At 36.5% G+C, this 21,285-nt stretch overlaps 3 protein-coding genes across 3 annotated transcripts; 2 read left to right on the top strand and 1 right to left on the bottom strand.

Annotated features, from left to right (window-relative positions):
• The first annotated feature begins 692 nt into the window (after nt 1-692).
• On the top strand, nt 693-4,215 carry LOC115698324 (tubulin beta-1 chain). The gene is made up of 3 exons (XM_030625544.2): nt 693-1,312; nt 2,930-3,199; nt 3,299-4,215. Exons 1-3 carry the CDS (start codon nt 913-915, stop codon nt 3,979-3,981), a joined length of 1,353 nt encoding a protein of 450 aa, XP_030481404.1. The 5' UTR covers nt 693-912; the 3' UTR covers nt 3,982-4,215.
• A 3,002-nt stretch (nt 4,216-7,217) lies between these two features.
• On the top strand, nt 7,218-10,988 carry LOC133032375 (uncharacterized). Its single transcript, XM_061106299.1, has 3 exons — nt 7,218-7,937; nt 9,845-10,297; nt 10,380-10,988. The coding sequence occupies exons 1-3, from the start codon at nt 7,218-7,220 to the stop codon at nt 10,986-10,988; spliced, it is 1,782 nt and encodes a 593-aa protein (XP_060962282.1).
• Nucleotides 10,989-11,007: 19 nt separating this feature from the next.
• LOC115698339 (uncharacterized) lies at nt 11,008-13,123 on the bottom strand. Its single transcript, XM_030625546.2, has 4 exons — nt 12,415-13,123; nt 12,177-12,317; nt 11,998-12,068; nt 11,008-11,611 (listed from the first exon to the last, which is right to left on the bottom strand). The coding sequence occupies exons 1-4, from the start codon at nt 12,817-12,819 to the stop codon at nt 11,323-11,325; spliced, it is 906 nt and encodes a 301-aa protein (XP_030481406.1). The 5' UTR covers nt 12,820-13,123; the 3' UTR covers nt 11,008-11,322.
• Between the last annotated feature and the right edge of the window lie 8,162 nt (nt 13,124-21,285).

Raw genomic sequence — 21,285 nt, 5'->3', positions numbered from 1 at the left:
ACGCAAAAAATAGAGTTTAGAGAGTATGTTACACACGTGATATTTTTATTTTATACGAATGTGAAATAAACAGTAGGTGCCGTTTGGTAATACTTTTGTTTTTTAATTTTTTAATCACAAAATGAAAGTAAAACTTTTGTTTTTAAAAAAATTATTTTTAAAAAACAAAAATGCGTTCTGTAATCACTTTTGTTTTTCAATTTTAAAAACAAAAAACAAAAATGTGTTCTGTAAAGTTCATTTTTATTTTTATTTTTTGATTTTATTTAAGTCGGGTCTAGGTCCGGGATCGGATTCAGGTTCAAGTCAAAAGCCGGGTTCAACGCCAGGGCCGTTGGGAGGGGATTTGGGTCCGGGTCTGGTCGTAATCCAAAAGATTGATTAAGAAAAAAAACTGTTTAAAAAAATATTGAAAGTGATTTTTTTTTGTTTTTAAAATTTTGATTTCTAATTATAAAATTGAAAAGTAAAAATAGTTTTATAGAACATGTTTTTAAAAAATATTTTCACTTTTCTACTTTTAAAAACAAAAAACTGATTAAAAAAATATTACCAAACGGTACTTAAATTTCTTAAAAATTTACACTGTGTTTTAAATAACTATAACATATATTATTATAAAAATAGACTAGATTAATTTTTTTTTTTTTTATAAATGACAAAATAATAAGGGGTTGTATCAATTTAGTGGGGAGTATTATATTAATGAAATTAATTAAAAATTTAAATAAAAAGAAATGCTTTAAAAATATCCCGCTCTAGGTTAGGTTATTACAATCTTAACCTCGGCATCTCCCTCCCACCATCAAACTCTCACACTTCTTATATTTCTCTTCTCTCTTCTTCATTTCTCCGCCTCTCTTCACAGATTTTCTCTCTGAACCCTAAACCTTTGAATCGTTATCTTCGACAATGAGGGAAATCTTGCATATTCAAGGAGGTCAATGTGGTAACCAAATCGGTTCCAAGTTCTGGGAAGTAATCTGTAACGAGCATGGTGTAGACCCTACCGGGAGGTACCAGAGCGATGGTGCTGCTGATCTTCAGTTGGAGAGGATTAATGTCTACTACAATGAGGCTTCTGGAGGAAGGTACGTTCCTCGGGCTGTTCTTATGGATCTCGAACCTGGAACTATGGATAGCATCAGATCGGGTCCTTATGGACAGATCTTTCGCCCTGATAACTTCGTTTTCGGCCAGTCCGGTGCTGGAAACAATTGGGCCAAAGGTCACTACACCGAAGGCGCTGAGTTGATCGATTCGGTACTTGATGTTGTTCGTAAAGAGGCTGAAAACTGTGACTGTCTTCAAGGTAATGTTGGATCTGAGATTTTTTTTAGTTGGATCCGTTCATTTGTGTGATTATAGGAATCTAGTTTGAGTAGTTTGGCGCATTAGAATCTTATTTTTAAGAGTATCGACTTATTAAAAGGATTAGTTTAATGTGTAGATAACTTATTCGATTGGTTTGATTTGTGGAAACAAATATTTGATGTGATTTGTAAATTTTAAGTAATTAATATTTTCTCTTTACCTTTTCATATATTTTTTTGTTCTAAATTACTTGCAATTGAATATTATACTAACGCGATGCTGCATGTGACAAAATTAATCTATAGATTTGAGGCATTTTAGCAAAATTTAGACTTATAGAGTTCGCAGTTCTGTTTTTTCTGCTATGTTTTATGTAAAAAAAAAAAAACTATGAGCACCATTTATGCGTTATTTGAACTGATTTGCTTTTGTTTATAAAGAATACGTCTTTAGCTTTGTTTTGTTGGATTGGATCTTAGTCGTGACTTAAATAATTGGATGGGATAGATATAGTAATGGGTCTTCATAAGCTATATTATTGACCTTGATGAGATCGAAATGGGCAGGTTCTTTGTTTTTTGTGCCTGTTACAGAGCAGTAAATCCGATCTCAATAGATAATGTAACCTCAAAGTTAGTTGATATGTTTCTTTCTTTATGTTTGTACTACTGTTTCTTCAGCTCTTTATCAGTGTTTGATACTTGGATCTGTTATCTCACATGTGCATTGCATCTTACCACGGTAAGATTTGTTGTGTACATATTTTTCTTTTCTATAGTCCGTGTTGAATTTGTCAAAGTAGTATTAAGTAATATAAGGCCTGATGATGCGACATTAATTTATAAGACAGTACTCCATGCTACACATTTATTGTATTTTTTTTTTGACTGTGTCTTCACTCTTTAGTATAAAAATATAAGATCTAGTTACTTTAATGGTAGGTAAAAATCATTTGTTGCTTTGTCAGTGTGCTGGTATGTAAACTTGGAGACTAGGCTTAACGCTTATTTTGTTTCTGGATTTGGATTGGGGTTAGAGACACATAATCATATAATACATGCCGGCTGAGTTGTTTGCAGGCCCCATTTTTGTCTGGCGTGGTGACAGTCATCATAGAATCTTATACTATCTTTCAAGATATATAATATATTTCTTTAATTTTTACAAACAAATAAAATATTTTAATATCCGTTTTCTGTCATTATTTGATGGCCCAACCATTCCGGGTATATATATACGCACCGACATATTTTTAATATTAATATTTTAACCAATGTACATGGCAGTGAATAAAATTGATCAAACCCAGGGCCAGGATTGATTGGTCCTGTTTCGCCGGCATGTCCTCTACAGTGACTTTACTAGTTCTTTACTCATGGAAATAATTTATTTGTACTACAATTTAGTCTTTAATTGTGACGACACTGAATAATATCAACGACACAAAAAGCTCGGAACATTTTGAGATAGAAGTATATAATGTCAATTGGATAATAGAATGTAATAGCCTTTTGATTCTCAGTACATCCTTTCTTATTATGGATAGTAAAGATCGTTGCTTTTATTTATTATTATCATCATTAATGTTATTAAACCCTTTCTTGCTTTGGATCAGGTTTTCAGGTATGTCACTCACTTGGAGGAGGGACTGGTTCTGGTATGGGAACACTTCTCATATCAAAGATCAGAGAGGAATATCCAGACAGAATGATGCTCACATTCTCAGTTTTCCCTTCTCCAAAGGTCTCTGACACAGTTGTGGAACCATACAATGCCACCCTCTCGGTGCATCAACTGGTTGAAAACGCTGATGAGTGCATGGTTCTTGATAATGAAGCACTTTATGATATTTGCTTCAGGACTCTAAAACTCAGCACACCAAGTTGTAAGTATTAATTTGTGTGTACTTCTTCCATTAACTGTAACACCATTTAGCATGACAATCTTCACAGTGTCTGATTTTGCTGTTTCTCCCAATTTGCAGTTGGCGACTTGAACCATTTGATATCTGCAACTATGAGTGGTGTAACTTGCTGCCTGAGGTTCCCTGGGCAACTCAACTCGGACCTTCGTAAGCTGGCTGTTAATTTGATTCCATTCCCGCGACTTCACTTCTTCATGGTGGGGTTTGCACCTCTGACTTCTCGTGGATCCCAACAGTACATCTCCCTCACTGTGCCAGAGCTTACTCAGCAAATGTGGGATGCCAAGAACATGATGTGCGCAGCTGACCCTCGCCATGGCCGATACCTGACTGCCTCGGCTATGTTCAGGGGTAAGATGAGTACTAAAGAGGTGGATGAACAGATGATCAATGTGCAAAATAAGAACTCATCTTACTTTGTTGAGTGGATCCCAAACAACGTGAAATCAAGTGTTTGTGATATTCCACCATTGGGGCTTAAAATGGCGTCTACCTTTGTTGGTAACTCAACATCGATCCAGGAGATGTTCAGGAGGGTGAGCGAGCAGTTCACAGCTATGTTCCGTCGCAAGGCCTTTTTGCATTGGTACACAGGAGAAGGAATGGACGAGATGGAGTTCACAGAGGCAGAGAGTAACATGAATGATTTGGTCGCTGAGTATCAACAGTACCAGGACGCCACTGCTGATGAGGAAGGTGAATATGAAGAAGAAGAAGAAGGTGATGAGATCTATGAGAACTAAAATCTCGGATTTTAACTGAAGTGTCTAAGCTTTGGAGGATTGTGGATCATGTGCCAATATTTTCTTTCTCAACCACCTGCTTATATGTTTTGCTTAGATAAATATCAGCCTGTTTTTGTTTGCTCTCTACTCAGTTGTTGTTTGTTACCTTTCATTTTTAAAAGACAACCATCTGTTGCTGTTTTTGCTTTCCTCCAATTGTTTGAATAAATATTATATCATTATTCGAGGAAATGACGTGTTAGGTTCCCGTGCATTTTGCTATTAAGATGTTTTCTCTCTTTTGGGGTTTATTAATTCTTGATTAAATTTACTTTCCTTCATATTATTAGAATTGTAATATGCAGGGTAGTGCTATTGGCACCGGTTTCTAACATTTTTTTTAGTTGGCGGTCTTATGATTTTCTTAAACTATATGAGACTTAATATTTAATTATACTAACAGTGTTATGACACTAAGGAGATACTAGACACCAATTGATATTGAGAATAGTCCATACATTTTATATATGGTATTTAGTTTTTACATATTATGAATGTTGGACTCTATAACATTCTTTTTAAGATTGTGGTTATTTTTTTCTCACTAATCTTCCATAATTCAATCAAAAGTGGTCTTTTTGACTCAAAGTGGACTGATTCTCAAGGCGCCATGCCTCAATGCATGTTGGCAGGCCCTCGAGACAAACCACCAAACTAGCAGCACATGTTAGATCTCTATCTCTTTCCAGCATGGTACATCCGTCCCATGCGCGTCTGCAAACTAGCCCACGAATGACTACTTGTGTCATCTCGTGTTGAGACTCGTGGCCAAGGCGCACCACAACGTCTCTTGGAGGTTTGGACCACGTCTCGTGCAAGCGGCATACCGACAAGCTAATGGAAACGTACTCGTTAACCTTTGGCAGCTTCTTAGACGCACTACTCGGTCGGCACGATAATGTCCATGAGTACTCCAACTCATGGAGACATATGAGTCCCCTCGTGGTCCTTATATGCCCGCCCTACTAGTCCCACTGACTAGCAGTAGCTCACTTAACACCAAGGTGTCAGTGGGTGGTGGAGAGCTGACACCAATGTCCCCCTTAAAGAGCATTCTAAGTTTTTAGCCTTCTACCAGTAACATACATGATTTTGGCTCTGTAGACATACGACCAAACCATATACAAAATCATAGAGTTACTCAAATCCAATGGCGTCATTGTATTCGTAGACCCAAAGAAATGGCAAATACCAAGTCCTGTCCCAATCCGGACAATATTGAAGATATTTACGAAAATGTCACTATCATACAAACTAAGCATCAACATGCTCCCAGCATGCACAACAACATGCGCCACCACTTGACCACCACTTGGCCAACTTGTGGGCATCACCTAGCTTGTAACGTGCTATCTTGGCATGCACGTTACATTTAGCAAAGCATGCCTTAAATGTTAAGGCTTCAAATTTATGGGATGTTCCAAAAGAAAAAAACTACTACGAGAATATGTTAAAGGTATTTTCACATTGAATAATTTTCCCAATTCATATTTTTTTTTCACATTTTTATTAGGGATATTGGCGGCTAAATCCAAAATTTTGGCAGCATAACTACCTAAACCCTGGTTCCGTTTTGCTCTGCACACCTCCGTCCAAAAATCACACGTAATATTAGTTTTAAAAAATAATTATAATATTTAAAAAAATTAAAAAACCAGAAAAAAAATATTAATTTTTTTTTCTTTTTTACTTTTTTTAATTTAAAAAAATTAATTTTTTTTTTCTTTTTTCTTCTTCTTTCTTCTTCTTCTTCTTTTTCTGCAGAAACCCTCCCAGCCCACAAGAACAAAAATACATATTAACACTCTATTTAATACATAACAAACCCTCCCAGCCCATTAATTGCTTCTCGCTCGCTCCGTTTACCGCTAACGCTAGAGACCGTACTGTTCGGTGACGAAACACCGGCTTCGTGTTCGACATCCACCGTCTACGACAACCAGTTCACGTCGATTCCACAGAGAAAAGTCCGAGTCTCAACTCGGCACGACTCAGAATTCTGATCTAAACCAAAACACCATGAATTAGCTCAAGCAAAAATTTCGGAACAATTTTAATGAGATTTGACTCAGTGATGTTGTCGTCTAAAAAGATCTCAGTTAATACAAAATATATTATATACATGTATACACCAATCGAAAAGTAAAGAAAAAAAATAAAATTTTACAAAGGCTTAGATTTGAAAGATACCTATGCATTTGTAAAGAGGAAAAGGGGAAAGGAAAAAATCATGAAAAGAGAAACAAATATTATAGTATTAGGCGTGAAAAAGAAAAAGTTAAAAGGATGTTTGTTATGTATTAAATAGAGTGTTAATATGTATTTTTGTTCTTGTAGGCTGGGAGGGTTTCTGTAGAAAAAGAAAAAAAAAATAATTTTTTAATTCTTTTAAATTAAAAAAGTAAAAAAGAAAAAATTAATATTTTTTTATTTTTTAATTTTTTTTTAAATATTTATAATTATTTTTTAAAATTAATATTACGTGGACCACTAAAAATTTGCCACGTATACAAGTGTGTACATGTGGACAGTCCACCGTGGCACTTAATTGTGATTTTTGGACGGAGGTGTGCAGAGCAAAACGGAACCATGATTTAGGTAGTTATGCCGCCAAAATTTTGGATTTTGTGGTTAAGTGTTACAAAACGTAAAATTCAAGTGGTTTAGCCGCCAATATCTCTTTTAATTACAAAGGGATTTTGTTGTTGGACAGTTTTTACCTCATAAGTAATATCAGATGGGATTATGTCGATTGATTTGATAAACAAAATCCAAAAAGTTATGTCGATTTGAGCTCTAGGCGTTTTACTTTAAAGAATTCTTCAAATTTTAAAGAACCAGCCTTAGAAACAAAAACTCTTCCATAGTAGATGTACATTCATTTTAGAGAATGTGCACATAAAATATATACACCAAAATACATTACAAGTAGATACAAAATTAGCACATTAGGTTCAGGCGATAACCCACGGCTTGTCGAGATCAACCAGTTGGATATGTGGGTTCAATTGCACAACTTACAATCAGGTAACATGACCCTGAGTGTAGTTACAACGCTTGAGAATTTCATCGGTACATTCATTGAATCAGATCCTAACAACTTTGTGGGTGTTTGGCGTGATTTCCTCGAGTTCGGATCAATGTCGACAAACCAATAAAGCGGAGGATGAAAGTTAGTTCGTATATGTACTTTGATGCGGATTCAAGAAGCAGGAGAAGATAACATGTATTTGAGGCTCCCAAGTATAGTTGGTCGCAACAAGAATGCTGTTTTGGGGTTTCTTAAAGAGAGAATGAGGAAGAGGATCAATGGTTGGGAGGGTAGATTTCTGTCTCGGGCTGGGAAAGAGGTTCTTTTTAAGACTGTGGTTCAATCTCTCCCATCGTACGCTATAAATGTCTTTCTATTCCCCATCGGCACTTGTAAAGAAATTGAGAGGATGATGGCAAGCTTTTGGTGGAAGTCGAATAATACCAATAGCAATGGCAGTGGCATTACTTGGATGAGTTGGGATAGAATGACCAAGCATAAGTTTGATGGCAGTATGGGCTTTCGTAGCTTGAGGGATTTCAACTTAGCCATGCTTGGTAAACAAGGTTGGCGGCTTTTATTTAATGTCGATTCCTTAGCTAGCAAAGTTTTCAAAGCTAGATATTACCCACATGGTGACTATCTAAATTCGGAGCTTGGGTCGAATCCGAGCTTTATATGGAGTAGTATCTTTGCTGCAAAAGATACCGTTAAACTTGGTCTGAGGAGAAGAATCGGGTCTGGTACAACTGTGCAAATAACAACTGATCCATGGCTTCCTGTTTTTGATAACCCAATACCAGCCCCTGTGGTCGACGGACTTGATAACTTCACTGTCAACAGCCTTTTTGAAGTTAATAATCGAAGATGGGATGAAGATATTGTTGGGTTTTATGCCCTAAATAAAACTCATTTCAATATAATCAGATTTACTTATTAATATAGATCAGAAATAACATTTAATGTTGCATGGTTCACATGATTTATTTCATGATTATATGTACATAATGTATGAATTCATCTGAAACCCTTTTCACATACTTGATCCTGTTTATTGTGTTGTCAGCACATTGGAAAGTAAACATGACTATGTGAATAAAGTCTCCTAGATTTATCAGACATAGGGTTTTACTGATATGATAATCTACAACAGAGTTTACTTGCATTTGGAGAAATGCTATGTTCTTTCCAGAGCATTGGTTAAAGTAAAGCTCAAGTTGGATGCATGGAGTATGCATCGGAAGGGACCGATATTGAACTTTGACTTAGATTTATTAAACTTATCGTAATATCTATTCAAGTCAATATCGCCTAGTTGATCCTAGATCAAATGATCTTAATCCTGTTATGATTAGGCTCGATCTCGAGAGGCTATTCGTGTTCTTTGATTTGTTAGTTAAGCCTACTTTTGGGTTAGGGTGATACGCACATTTTGAGAACACGGTAGTGCAATTGAGTGGGAGCGCTAACATAAACATGGAATCTATAGCTTCTATCTGGCGAATAGTAAGTAAAGGATGATCTCCTTCGAGCTTGACCAAACGAAAATAAATGGTGGAGATCTCATTTCACATAAGTTGAAATATCATTTATACGGGGTTAAGTGTTTTAAGGATAAAATACATTGTAGGGTGTAACAGTAATCTAATCCCTTTACAGTGTAGATCATTCATATAGAGGATCATTGATCAAATTAGGATTATAACAATAGATAACTAATGATGTGTCTATATGGTGGAACATATAGAGCATTCTATATACTGCGAGTGCAATTCTAAGTTCTATGTGTGGATTCAACGAAGAATTAATAAGTCAGTGAATTTAGGTTATAAATTCTTGATCTGCTTATTGGAAGCTCGGTTATATAGACCCATGGTCCCCCCACTAGTTGAGATAATATTGCTTTTAAGACTCATATAATTGGTTTTGATTAATCAATTATAATTCTCAAATTAGACTATGTCTATTTGTGAATTTTTCACTAAGTAAGGGCGAAATTGTAAAGAAAGAGTTTTAGGGGCATATTTGTTAATTATGATACTTTGTATGGTTCAATTAATAAATATGATAAATGACAATATTATTTAATAATTATTTATAGTTATTAAATAGTTAGAATTTGTATTTAAATGGTTGAATTAGAAAATTGGCGTTTTTGAGAAAATCAGATGCAGAAAAGATAAAACTGCAAAATTGCAAAAAGTGAGGCCCAAATCCACATTGCATGGCCGACCACTTTTGTAGGGTTTTCCCTCTGATATTTTCATTATTTTAATGCCAAATAATTCAAACCTAACCCTAGTGGAATGCTATAAATAGATAGTGAAGGCTTCAGGAAATTTACACTAAAATTTCACACTTTTCATTCAGAAAAAACTGAGCCTCTCTCTCTCCCTATCTTTGGCCGACCACTCCCTCTCTCTCTCTTCTTCCTTAAGATTTCAAAATTCTTAGTGTTAGAGTAGTGCCCACACACAACAAGTGATACCTCAATCATAGTGAGGAAGATCGTGAAGAAAGACTTTCAGCAAGGAGGAGTTTCAGCACTAAAGATTTAGAGAAAGAGATCCAGGTTCAGATATTGATAATGCTCTGCTACAGAAAGGAATCAAGGGCTAGATATCTGAACGGAAGGAGTCATATTATTCCGCTGCACCCAATGTAAGGTTTACTAAACTTTATATGTGTTTATTTCATCGTTTTAGAAAGTTCATATTTAGGGTGTTAATCAACATACTTGTGAGTAGATCTAAGATCCTGGTAAAATAATATCCAACAGACATTGTGAAGGATCTGTTTGCCCCTGAGATTGCTGCTATTATCCTTGGCATTCCCTTAAATCAATCTGGTGGAGTCGACTCTTGGTATTGGATTGCAGAAAAGAATGGGTTTTATTCAGTCCGAAGTGCGTACAATTTGCTTCAAAAGCTTAAACATCATTCGGATGACTCAGAGGTCATTGTATTCTGGAAGAAATTATGGTCTCTCAAAGTGCCTCCCAAGGCCAAGGATCTCGTGTGGAGGGCGGCTTCAAACTGTCTCGCCACCAAAAGGAACTTGTGCATAAATAAGGTTTTGTCTGATAGTACTTGTCCTATGTGTGGTGTTTTTGCTGAATCGGAATGGCACATCTTGGTGTCTTGCAATTTTGCTTGGTCATGCTTCGGTTATGCTGGTCTTGCTGCTGTTGAGAGAGACTCGTTCTCTTCTTTGCTGGTGTGGTTGGAAGCTACTGCTAACCGGGTTAGCAGTGTTGAGTTAGGCAAAGTGGTGATGCTATGGTGGGCCATTTGGGCTGCGAGAAACGATTTTTGTGTTGCAGCAGCGTGCGAGAAGTGTGAGTGCTGTGGTGGCTTTTGCTACATCGAGTCTTGATCAATGGTCGAATGCTCAAGGAAAGGGTAATATTCCCTTGATGTCTCCTCTCAAAGTTGAAGATGGTTTAGAGCGGTGGGTTAAACCGATTTCAAGAATCAAACCCAATGTAGATGCTACCCTTTTTGCTTCTCTTCATAAACACGGCTATGGATGTGTGGTTAGGAACTCTGTTGGTGACCTGGTGTCAGTTTTTGCGGGGGTTAAGTCCGGTTCTGTGGCTCCCGAATTGGCTGAAATAATGGACATTCGGGAAGCCTTGAGTTGGCTCAAGAACAACCCGTATTCAAAGGCCACTATTGAGACGGATAGTCTTGTGTGTGCAGCAGCTATTAGAAGTGCAGAAACCTTTGCTTCTGCTTTCGGCTTGGTGGTGGATGAGTGCAAAAATAGTTTTAAAAGTTTGTCCAATGTTTCTATTGTGTTTGTTAAACGTTTTGTGAATCGTGTCGCGCACTTTGTTGCCCGGCACTCTATTTCTCTAGCTGAACATATATTTCCTATTAACAGTGTTCCTTCGGACTTATTGTCTATTCTTGTGAGCGATTGCTCGGTTTAATAATAAAGAACACTTATTCAAAAAAAAAAAAAGGGTACTCATTTAATTAGATTACCAAGCCTTAGAAACATTTGGCTAGGGATGACATACATTAGACATACATGATATAGCTACTTCAAACACTAAAAGGAAAGTTTTTTTTTGCCAGTAGTTGTTAATAAATCTCAATTAAAGGTGGAATAACCTCTGTCAAAGTGTCAAGATACATAAAATGAGAGGAACTGAAGATTTAGTTAGAGCCAAATCATGATCTAAAATACCACTATTTGACAAGTAAAATAATTTTAATGTTGGAATTGAATAGGTTCATGAGAAGCACACATAGTTATGCTGCTCACTTTTTCTTCATCGACCTGTTAACAATGAAATCATCATCGGAAGTGTCATCTGAGCTTCCGTTTCCAATCTTCCGCTTCTTTGTTTGCTTCGGAGGAGCTTTAGGTTCTGTTTCCTTCTTCTTAATGGAAGAGATTGGGGTCTTTTTAGTCACATTACCAGCAGCAGATCCAGTATTCTTAGTAGGTTTTGTTTGGGAGCTAGTCTTTTGGTGCTGAGTTTTGTTTTGCTTCTTCTCAAAAGCTTTCTTAGCCTCCTCTTTTGAAAGCAAGCCAGACTCCATCATCCTACAATTAAATTAAATATATACATTGTTTCAAGAATGAAAAAATAAAAAAGAAAAAGAATTCGTGAATAAAGTGCAAATTAGAAAACTGACCAAAGATTTCTATTGCTTGGCACTAAAACAAAAAGATAGTAATCTACATTGCACAATACATGACTGACACTGAAAACTGACCAAAGATTTCTTAGCATATACAATTTGAAAACCCCAAATGTTAAATCTGTATAACATCAGAAATTATTAGCTACAAGAATAAAAAGAAAAACTTTACACATTTTTATCTCAACACCCGGAAGAACCGAATTCAAGGTATAAGTAAATTTGCAGGAGTTAACCAAATAAGCTGAAAGGTTTTCGAACAAAACAAGCTATCTCATATCAACTAACCAGAACAGTGCCATTTCGCTATTAGGATTTTGTTTGAACAGAGTTTCATAAAAAATCCTCAACGGGTCCCTCTGAAAGAGAAAATAAAAAGGTCCAAAATTCAAAGCAGAATTAGTCAAACTACAAAATTTAATTATGTATACAAGCATTGGCAGAAGAAAGAAAGAGAAATACTATACCTCCTCAGGAGGGTCTCGCTTCTGACCAGGCAAATCATAAACCTTCTTCACTTTCTTCTTCAGGTCCGTATTATCCACTGTCACTTTCTTCTTCTGGTCCGTATTAGCCATCGTCACCTTCTTCTTCTTCTTCTTCAAATCCTTCATTACACAAAGAAATGACCATATACCGTTACTCTCATTGTTCATACAAATGAAATCTATTCAGCATTTCTATATAAAAAAGGGTGAGAGAAACCTTATCAGGCTTATTGGTGGAGACCCTCCTGAGAGGCTTCTCTTCATCGTCATAGTCGTCGTCGTCGTCGTCGTCGTCCTCGTCCTTCTCCTCGACATTCTTTTCCTTAGTCACTTTAGCTCCCTTTATAACCCTATTCAAACAAAGCTCGCCATCGCCATCGTCCTCCTCCTTCTCCTCCACATTCTCTTTCTTTGTAACCCTAATTGATTTATCAGAACCATAAGAGTGGGGAACATCTTTCTTCACTTTATCTTGGGGTTTGACAGCACAAGTTCCATTGTTACTGCTAACGGGTTTTCTCTTTTTGAAGCCCATCGAGCTCAAGCATATTTCGTCGTCATCGTCTTCTTTGCATTCCATTTCCTCTTTCTTCATTACGGTCTTCGAATCCTCAGAGGGCATACTTCCGATTACCAACAAAAGAAAAAAAGAAAAAAAAACTCAATCTTTTTCGGACAAGAAATGTGAAAATGTGAAGATAAATAACTGAGAAACAAGGGTTCAAGTAAGCCTTGGTTGTGAGGTTGGGAGTGCCGTTGTTTGTTTTGATTTGTTCTGTTCTGAGGAACCCTAAACGAGAGAGTAGGAAGGAGATTGAAGGCCAGGGTAGCTAGCTAGCCATGGTTTCTGCGTTTGTTCAGATACCAAAGAACCAGTAAGCTTGAAGCTTCGTTCCCATTGGTCCTTTTGTAGGCTGAGTCGAACTACTTGCCAGTTTGCCCAATTGAACAATAACATGTCAAATGGGTCCATTTTAAGAAATAATTGGGCTGGGCTTCTTTTTAATTAGCTTCATTCAGTTAAAACTCGAGAAATTTACACTTTTTTTTTTTTGGATTATTTCAAAAAACATAAAAAAAAAAAAAAATTACAAAAATACGGTTTCAAAGAATTTTAAATATTTTTACGATTTTTTAAATTTTATTTACAGAAAATACGGTCTTTTTATGTTGTAATCTTGTTAATTTTTTGTTATCTGTATCTTATTTTTTGTTGTTATTTTGATGTTATTTTCATGTTACTTTTATGTAGTTTTCTTGTTGATTTTATGTTGTTTTCGTGTTATTTTTTAGAAAACTGTAAAAATATATATAAAAAAAACATTCTTTAAACGTAAAAATGTAATTATTTTATAAAAAATAGTGCATTATGTAATTATTCTTTTCTTTTATAATTACACAAAATATTATTCTTTTGAAAAAAAATTACGTTGAATTTTTTTTTTGTTTGTAAATTTTCTTAAGGTATTTCATAAAAATAATAAAAAAATTACATAAAAATAAAGTAGATAAATGATGAAGTTAATACCCTAGTTTATATCCATCAAATAAATAATATAGTCTTCTTCTTCGTGAAGCTTCCTACAAACCCGTTCTGTTGCTTTCTAGGTGTATACATTTTACCTTCTACTTGCCACTTGTTATTTGCTCTTTCATTCAAATCTTTCTGACAAACCGTGTTGTTTTCTCTTAATCGTTCGTTTTTTGTCTTTCTCATTTATGGCTCCCAACCATCCTATAATAAATGCCCTAATCAGGGTCGGGCCTGACTTTTAGTGGGCCACAGAAAAAAAAAAATAGTTTGGGCCCTTATTTAGAAAAAAATATGGTATTTTTCAAAATTAGTAAAAAAAATAGTATAATTTTAAAAGGTAAATATTTTTTTTTGGGCCCCTGAGATAGGTGGGCCCTAGGCACAGGCCTAGCCCGCCTATGCCCAGGGCCGGGCCTGGCCCTAATGTCATCCAAAATTCCCATGATTACCACCCTAATCTTTCAATCTCAGATGTTATTCAATACACTCTCTTTCTCTCTCTCTCTCTCTCTCTCTCTCTCTCTCTCTCTCTCTCTCTCTCTCTCTCTCTCTCTCTCTCTCTCTCTCTCTCTCTCTCTCTCTCTCTCTCTCTCACACAACTCCATTTAATTTTGACGGCTCAAGTTCTATCAAAATTAATACAAACCCAATTTTTTCATGATCATTTCCCCTTCCACCACACCCAGAACAGTCACACAACTGCCATATCTCACTTCTCCAGGTGTTGCAAACGAATAATCATTTCCCCTCCTGACCTCTACCAACTAGCTCTACGAGGATCTGAAGAGATGCTGAAGCGATCTTCTCAATCTCCAAGGCGACCCTTAATCTCCAAGTATTTCTTATGTCTTTCGTCTATTTTCTTTTCCTATTTAAGCTATTGTATCCAACCACAAAATCCTCAACCCCCGCATACTCATCTCCATCGTCTTAGTATTCACAATCCCCTGACTTCTTCATCTAACGCCTCCCAAACTCTCACTTCCCTTACTGATGAAGAAAACCTAATCCACGAGTTTGATCATATATCTCTCAATCATGCTGATGATTCTATCTTGTTCTGCCTGGTTTTTAAAGTCCTAGCACCCAAATCTGTCAAGCCTACTTGGATCGAAAAGGCCATGACTGAGGCTTGGACTCTTAGATTTCCTGTTGAAATCTCTGAATATCTCTCTGGTATGTTCCTCGCTACCTTCCAGTGTGAAGGGGACTGCCGTCGGGTCTTGGAGGATCAGTCGTGGCACTTTGATAAGTTCCTGATGATCTTTGCCAACCCTGACGGACTCGATACTCTCACACTAGATCAACTTCGCTATGTCCCCTTTTGGGTGCAAGCGCATAACATCCCTTTTGGGCATAAAAGCCTCCAACTGGCCCAATTCATTGCTGATGAACTGGGTGATCTTATTGAAATCCATCCTCTGTCGCTTTTGGAAAGCTTTGGTCCCTATCTACGCATTTGTGTTTTTTTGGATGTCACTAAACCTTTGAGAAGAGGTATGAACATCTGCTTTCGAACCTTGGCTCACACCAAACAGATCAACTTCAAGTTTGAAAGGCTCCAAAACTTCTGCATTTTTGTGGTTTACAGGATCACACTTACAACAAGTGTGGGAAGTATCTGCTCCGATGTGATAATTTTCCAATTCCTCTTGAGTTGGGTTATAAGGATTATCTCCGAGCCCCTGCAAAAAGTAACCTTAAGAAGAACCCTTTTGAACTTTCAAATTCCAGGCTTATTGAAGAATATTTCCCTCGTAACACCAACTCGAATCAGGGCCTCCAACAGGCGGTTGATCAATTTCTAAATATGGAACCTGAATTTTTACCCTTGCTTTTAACAACAATCATCCCATTAGCTCATCTGACCCACCTCTACAACAATCCAACATGCACTAAGCAAGCCAACCAGTTATCCCACAACCCATTATGGTCACTTCGACTATAACACACATTGACAAGGGCAAGGGTATTTCCATTCCTGAATCCCACTCTCCCCACCCAATTGCCAGCAATGCAACTAGAAATAAAAGCCTCACCATCAAGGAACCCATTACTACTCCCACCACTGCTGCCATTTCAGGGTCTAAACGCCCATTCACTCGACAAACTGCCCATGTTGGTGGTTCTATTAGGAGTATGCTTAAGAGGGCTCGAGCTTCTTCGAGTGAAGACGTGGTTGTCCCTTCTCTATCTGACAATGAACAAACGACAGGTGTTGCTCTGTAACCCCGCCGAGGAAAATGAGTCTCCTCAGTTGGAATGCTCGAGATTTGGGGAGCCTCAAGCATTCAGAAATCTCTCCCTGTTGGTCAAGCAACATCGGCCCACTTTGTTTTTTGTTATGGAAACCAAGCTCCAGGCTGGCCGTGGAACGTATCTTAAGAATTGGCTTCATTTTGACTGTGTTTTTGAAGTGCCAAGGAGTGGTTTAGGGGGAGGACTTTCACTTTTTTGGAACAATAGTATTGATGTTAATGTTATTACTTACTCCCTCAATCATATAGACTGTATTTGTAAATGTTTTTAATGATATGAAATGGCATTTTACTGGTTATTATGGTTCTCCTTATCCTTCTACTAAACATGTTACTTGGACTCTCCTTAATAGACTCCATGACACTGCCCTCTCTTGCCTTGGTTACTTATGGGGGATTTTAATGACTATCTTTCAATTAGTGACAAAACTCCACTTCCAATCCTACCACTCATGCTATGCACAACTTCCGTTCTTTCCTGCATAAATTTAATCTTTTGCCTCTCATTCACACTGGAAATAAATACAGTTAGAGGCACGGTCACCTTCTTGAACGCATTGACTGATGCACTGCTAATCAATCTTGGAACTCTCTATTTCCCTCTGCTTGTCTTTCTCACTTGGGTTTTTATGGGTCTGATCACAGAGCCCTTAAAGTCCAATTAGAGGATAAGTTGAAAATTTCTCAGAGAAGTTCCCGTTTTGTTTTCGAGAATCACTGGCTTACGAATGACTCTTTTTCCTCTACTGTCCATTCCTCCTGGACATCCACCAATTCGGTCATTCCTCATTCTCCTCTCAAAACTTTTCTATCCAAACAATCCACTTGCATTAATGCAATTAAACGCTGGAGTTGGTCTCAAGATCCGATAAAGGAGCAAATTGCTCGTACTCAAAAGGACTTAGACCTGTTGCTCAACACGAATCAGCCTAATAGACATACTCTGTCACATGCCAACTCTGTGCAATCCAAATTGGATGCTCTTCTTCACAAGGATGAAATTTATTGGAAGCAAAGAGCTCGGGTGGATTGGCTTAAGGCTGGTGATAAGAACACAAAGTTCTTCCACCACAAGGCTTCCATCTAGAAAAAAACCAACCTTATTAGAAGCATCACTCTACCGGATGAGTCTAAGGCTAGTGACACCCCAAAATTCTTTCCCATTTCTTAAGCTTTTACTCTAACCTTTTTCATTCTCAAGGAGCTGATCAGAATGCCATCACCAATATTCTCTAAGGAGTTCCAAATCATCTCTCCCCTGTCCATATTTCTTTCTTGGATGAGCCTTTCACCACGGATGAGGTCAAAAAAGCCATGTTCAGCCTTTCTGGGGATAAAGCCCCTGGACCTGATGGCCTCAATTCTCTCTTTTACCAGAAGAATTGGCATACACTGGGACTCGACCTTTGTGCTACTTTCCTGGATATCTTAAATCACAGTAGGGATATTTCGACTATCAATGAAACCATCCTAGTCTTAATTCCGAGAAAGAAAAATGCATCAACTATGCGTGACTTTCGCCCTATCAGCCTCTGTAATACCATTTAAAAATGCATCTCTAAGGTTCTTTCCAATAGACTCAAAGATGTTCTCCACTATATCATTGCTCATAATCAAAGTGCTTTCTTGAGTGGAAGACAGATCTTTGATAACATTATTATTGCCAATGAGATTATCCATTCTATCCACTCTAGGAAAAAGGGGAAAATTGGTTGGGTAGCTATCAAGCTTGACATGGAAAAAGCTTTTGACAGGGTTGAGTGGCCTTTCCTTAAAAACCTCCTAGCTCATGTGGGTTTTCCCTCTAGGTTCACTTCTCTTATCGTGAGTTGTCTATCCCTTGTTACTTATCGCATATCTCTTAATGGCAGCCTCTCAGACACCTTTTCTTCGACTAGAGGAATCTGGCAGGGTGACCCTTTGTCCCCATATCTCTTCCTCTTAGTAGTTTAAGGACTCTCAGCTGCTATTAGGATAAAGGAGATGGCTAATGATTTCTCTGGAGTTAAAATTTGCAGAGGAGTTTCTTCCATGTCCCATCTCTTATTTGTTGATGATAGTATGTTGTTCACCCCTATTCCTCCTGACACCACTATAGATTCGTAATTGCACTTTTGATTACATTGAATGCTCTATATGTTCCAAATATAGGTACACTATGAATTATCTATTATAATCAAAGATCCTTTATAGATGATTTACATCAAGTAAGGAAAAATTTACTATTCTACCCTTAATGTATTTTATCCTTAAAACACTTAGCTTACTATAAATAATATTTCAGTAAACTAATATAATTACTGAAATAAGAGCTATTCTTTTTATGTCTATTAAGCCAATCTCAAAGGAAATTATCAGTTCACTTCTATATAGTTATAAAAGATATAGATTTTCTATCTATGATTAGCTCTCCCACTCATTTGCACTACCATATTCCCAAGATGTAAGTATTTATACTAACATGTTCCCAAGATGTAAGTATTGGGCTGATCCATTTGGTCAGCTTTAACAAACAAGTCAAAGAACACAAATAATACATTTAAGACAGAACCTAACCATCTCAAGATTAAGATCTATTGACCTAAGATCAACTAAGTGATATTGACTTAGAAAGATATAACAGTAAGTTTATGATACCTTTTCCACTGTCAATATCAGTCCAGTCCAATGTATATTCCATACATTCGGTACTAGCATACTTTGCTAATGCCCTAGAAAGAACATACCACATATACAAGTGTAAGTAAACTTTATCGTTGATTATCACGTCAGTGTAAATTCAACACACTAATAAATCATGTGACCAAATAATTTGAAGTATATAATCACAATTACTTTCTACTGTAATGTCATCACTGTAATTGTGAATAACAATATGTTCTGGATTAACAAAAATTGTATATTAAAACCCTAATCATAAAAACTACATGTAAATTTAAATGACTTCTAATCTTCTATTGATAGAAAATAAGATTATATTAAAATGAGTTTTATTTAGGGCATAAAATCCCAACAGTAGATACACCTGATGATTATCATCCAATCGATGTTAATGGGTGTACAAGAAGAAAAGAGGTACTGATAGACAAGTCGAAACTTTTAAAGCTAGACTTATAGCAAAGGGTTATACCCAAAGAGAAGGTGTGGACTACGAGGATATTTTTAGTCTAGTTTCCATGCTCAAATCCATTAAGATACTTGACGAGAAAATCTATATGGAGCAACCAGAAGGTTATAAACTTCCAGGACAAGAAGAGAAAGTTTGCAAGCTGAATAGGTCCATTTATGGACTTAAGCAGGCTTCTCGCCCTTAGAATAAAATGTTTGATGAAATTATCAAAACCTACGACTTTCACCAAAATAAAGATAAACCTTGTGTTTACCAACTCAAGGATAAGCAAGTGGTAGTATTCCTGGTCTTTTATGTTGATGGCATCTTAGTCATTGGTAACAATGTCAAGAAGATGACTGACGTAAAGGAATGGCTTAACACCCAGTTTAAAATGAAAGACTTGGGTGAAGCTAATTACATTCTCGGAATCCAAATTATTAGAGACCGGAAGAATAGACACTTGCTCTCTCGCAAGGAGCTTACATTGATAAGGTGCTAGAGTGTTTCTCAATGACCAACACCAAAGGGACAATTATGCCTTCTAGACATGGTTTGCAGCTATCTAAGGAACAATCCCCTACTGATCCCCAAGAGATAGAAGACATGAGAAAAATTCCTTATACTTCAGCAGTTGGAAGTATGTGTATTCTATGCTATGCACTAGACCATACATTTGCTATGCAGTGGGAATTGTGAGTAGGTATCAGTCCAACTCAGGAAAGGAACATTGGATGGCAGTTAAGCATATTCTAAAATACTTAAAGAGGACAAGGAATTATGTGTTAGTCTACAAGGGTGGTGCTTTGAATCCCTTAGGCTATACCAACTCAGATTTCTATGCTTGTCTTGATGACAGGAAGTCTACATCTAGGATGGTATTCACTCTTGGGGGTGGAGCAATTGTTTAGAGAAGTGTCAAGGAATCCGTAGTATCTGACTCTACCATGGAGGTTGAATACATAGCTGATGCTGAGGTTGCTAAGAAACTAGTCTGACTAAGAAAGTTCTTCACAAAGCTTGGTGTTATTCTATCTATGGAAAAACTATCGGTGTTACTTTGTGACAACACTGGTGCTATTGCCAACAGTAAAGAGCCTAGAAGCCATAACAAGAGTAAACACATTGAGAGGAAATATCACATCATCAGAGAATATTTAGCAAAAGGAGACGTACTGGTAGAAAATGTTGATACTGAAGATAACCTAGTCGTCCCATTCACCAAGACATTGACAGAGATTGTATTTGAAAAGCACAGAGAGCATCCATGATTAGTTAAAATGTACTGATTGTTTTATGTTAGTGCAAGTGAGAGTTTATTTCATGATCATTTGTTTGATATATAAATTCTATTAAGTCCTTATCACATTGTTATTCATGATTATTGTGTTGTATACACACTGGAAAATAATTAAGATTATGTGATTAAACTATTAGTCCCATGATTTATCAGTACACATGATTTACACTGATATGATAATCAATAATTTGGTTTACTTACACTTATGTAGTGGTATATCTTTTCCAAGGCATTAGTAAAGTAAGCTTGTATTGGATGTATGGTTATACATTGGATTGGACTGATATTCACAGTAGAAAAGATATCATAAACTTACTGTAATATCTTTTCTAAGTAAATATCACTTAATTGATCTTAGATTAATGATCTTAATTCTGAGATAGTTAGGTTTTGGTTTAAGTGTATTATTAGTGTTCCTTGACTTGTTCATTAAAGCTGACCAATTGGATCGACCCAATACTTACATATTGGGAACACGATAGTACAATTGAGTGGGAGCACTAATCATAGATACAAAATCTATAGCTTCTATATATAAAAGTGAAACGATTATTTCCTTCGAGCTTGACTAAATGAGATTAAATGGTGGAGTACTCATTTCAGTAATTATATTAGTTTTATGAAATATCATTTACAAGTAGCTAATTGTTTTAAGGATAAAATACATTGAAAGGTAGAACGGTAAATTTGCCCCTACTCGATGTAGATTATCAGTAGAGGATCATTGATTATTTAGATTGAAACAATGGATAATTTATAGCATATCTATATTTGAAACATATAGAGCGTTCTATATAATAAGGAGTGCAATTCTAAATCTATAGTTAAGTCAGGAGGAATTAATAAGATAGAGACTCGGTAAGTTTTAGAACTACTTATTGGGAGCT

The sequence above is a fragment of the Cannabis sativa genome, chromosome X, assembly GCF_029168945.1.
Source record: "Cannabis sativa cultivar Pink pepper isolate KNU-18-1 chromosome X, ASM2916894v1, whole genome shotgun sequence".
NCBI classification, from domain to species: Eukaryota; Viridiplantae; Streptophyta; class Magnoliopsida; order Rosales; family Cannabaceae; genus Cannabis; species Cannabis sativa.
The sequence above is the reverse complement of the archived record's forward strand: the minus strand, read 5'-3'. Positions and strand labels throughout refer to the sequence as shown.

Excerpts from the sequence above, each read along its gene's own strand:
- LOC133032375 (XM_061106299.1), top strand. The coding sequence starts at position 7,218 with ATGCGGATTCAAGAAGCAGGAGAAGATAACATGTATTTGAGGCTCCCA. Across the intron at positions 7,938-9,844 it reads GAAGATGGGATGAAGATATT|GATCTGTTTGCCCCTGAGAT; the intron begins GTTGGGTTTTAT and ends GACATTGTGAAG. Across the intron at positions 10,298-10,379 it reads TGGAAGCTACTGCTAACCGG|CGTGCGAGAAGTGTGAGTGC; the intron begins GTTAGCAGTGTT and ends GTGTTGCAGCAG.
- LOC115698324 (XM_030625544.2), top strand. The coding sequence starts at position 913 with ATGAGGGAAATCTTGCATATTCAAGGAGGTCAATGTGGTAACCAAATC. Across the intron at positions 1,313-2,929 it reads AAACTGTGACTGTCTTCAAG|GTTTTCAGGTATGTCACTCA; the intron begins GTAATGTTGGAT and ends GCTTTGGATCAG. Across the intron at positions 3,200-3,298 it reads AAAACTCAGCACACCAAGTT|TTGGCGACTTGAACCATTTG; the intron begins GTAAGTATTAAT and ends CCCAATTTGCAG.
- LOC115698339 (XM_030625546.2), bottom strand. The coding sequence starts at position 12,819 with ATGCCCTCTGAGGATTCGAAGACCGTAATGAAGAAAGAGGAAATGGAA. Across the intron at positions 12,069-12,176 it reads AGCGAGACCCTCCTGAGGAG|AGGGACCCGTTGAGGATTTT; the intron begins GTATAGTATTTC and ends TTTCTCTTTCAG. Across the intron at positions 11,612-11,997 it reads AGCGAAATGGCACTGTTCTG|GATGATGGAGTCTGGCTTGC; the intron begins GTTAGTTGATAT and ends ATTTAATTGTAG.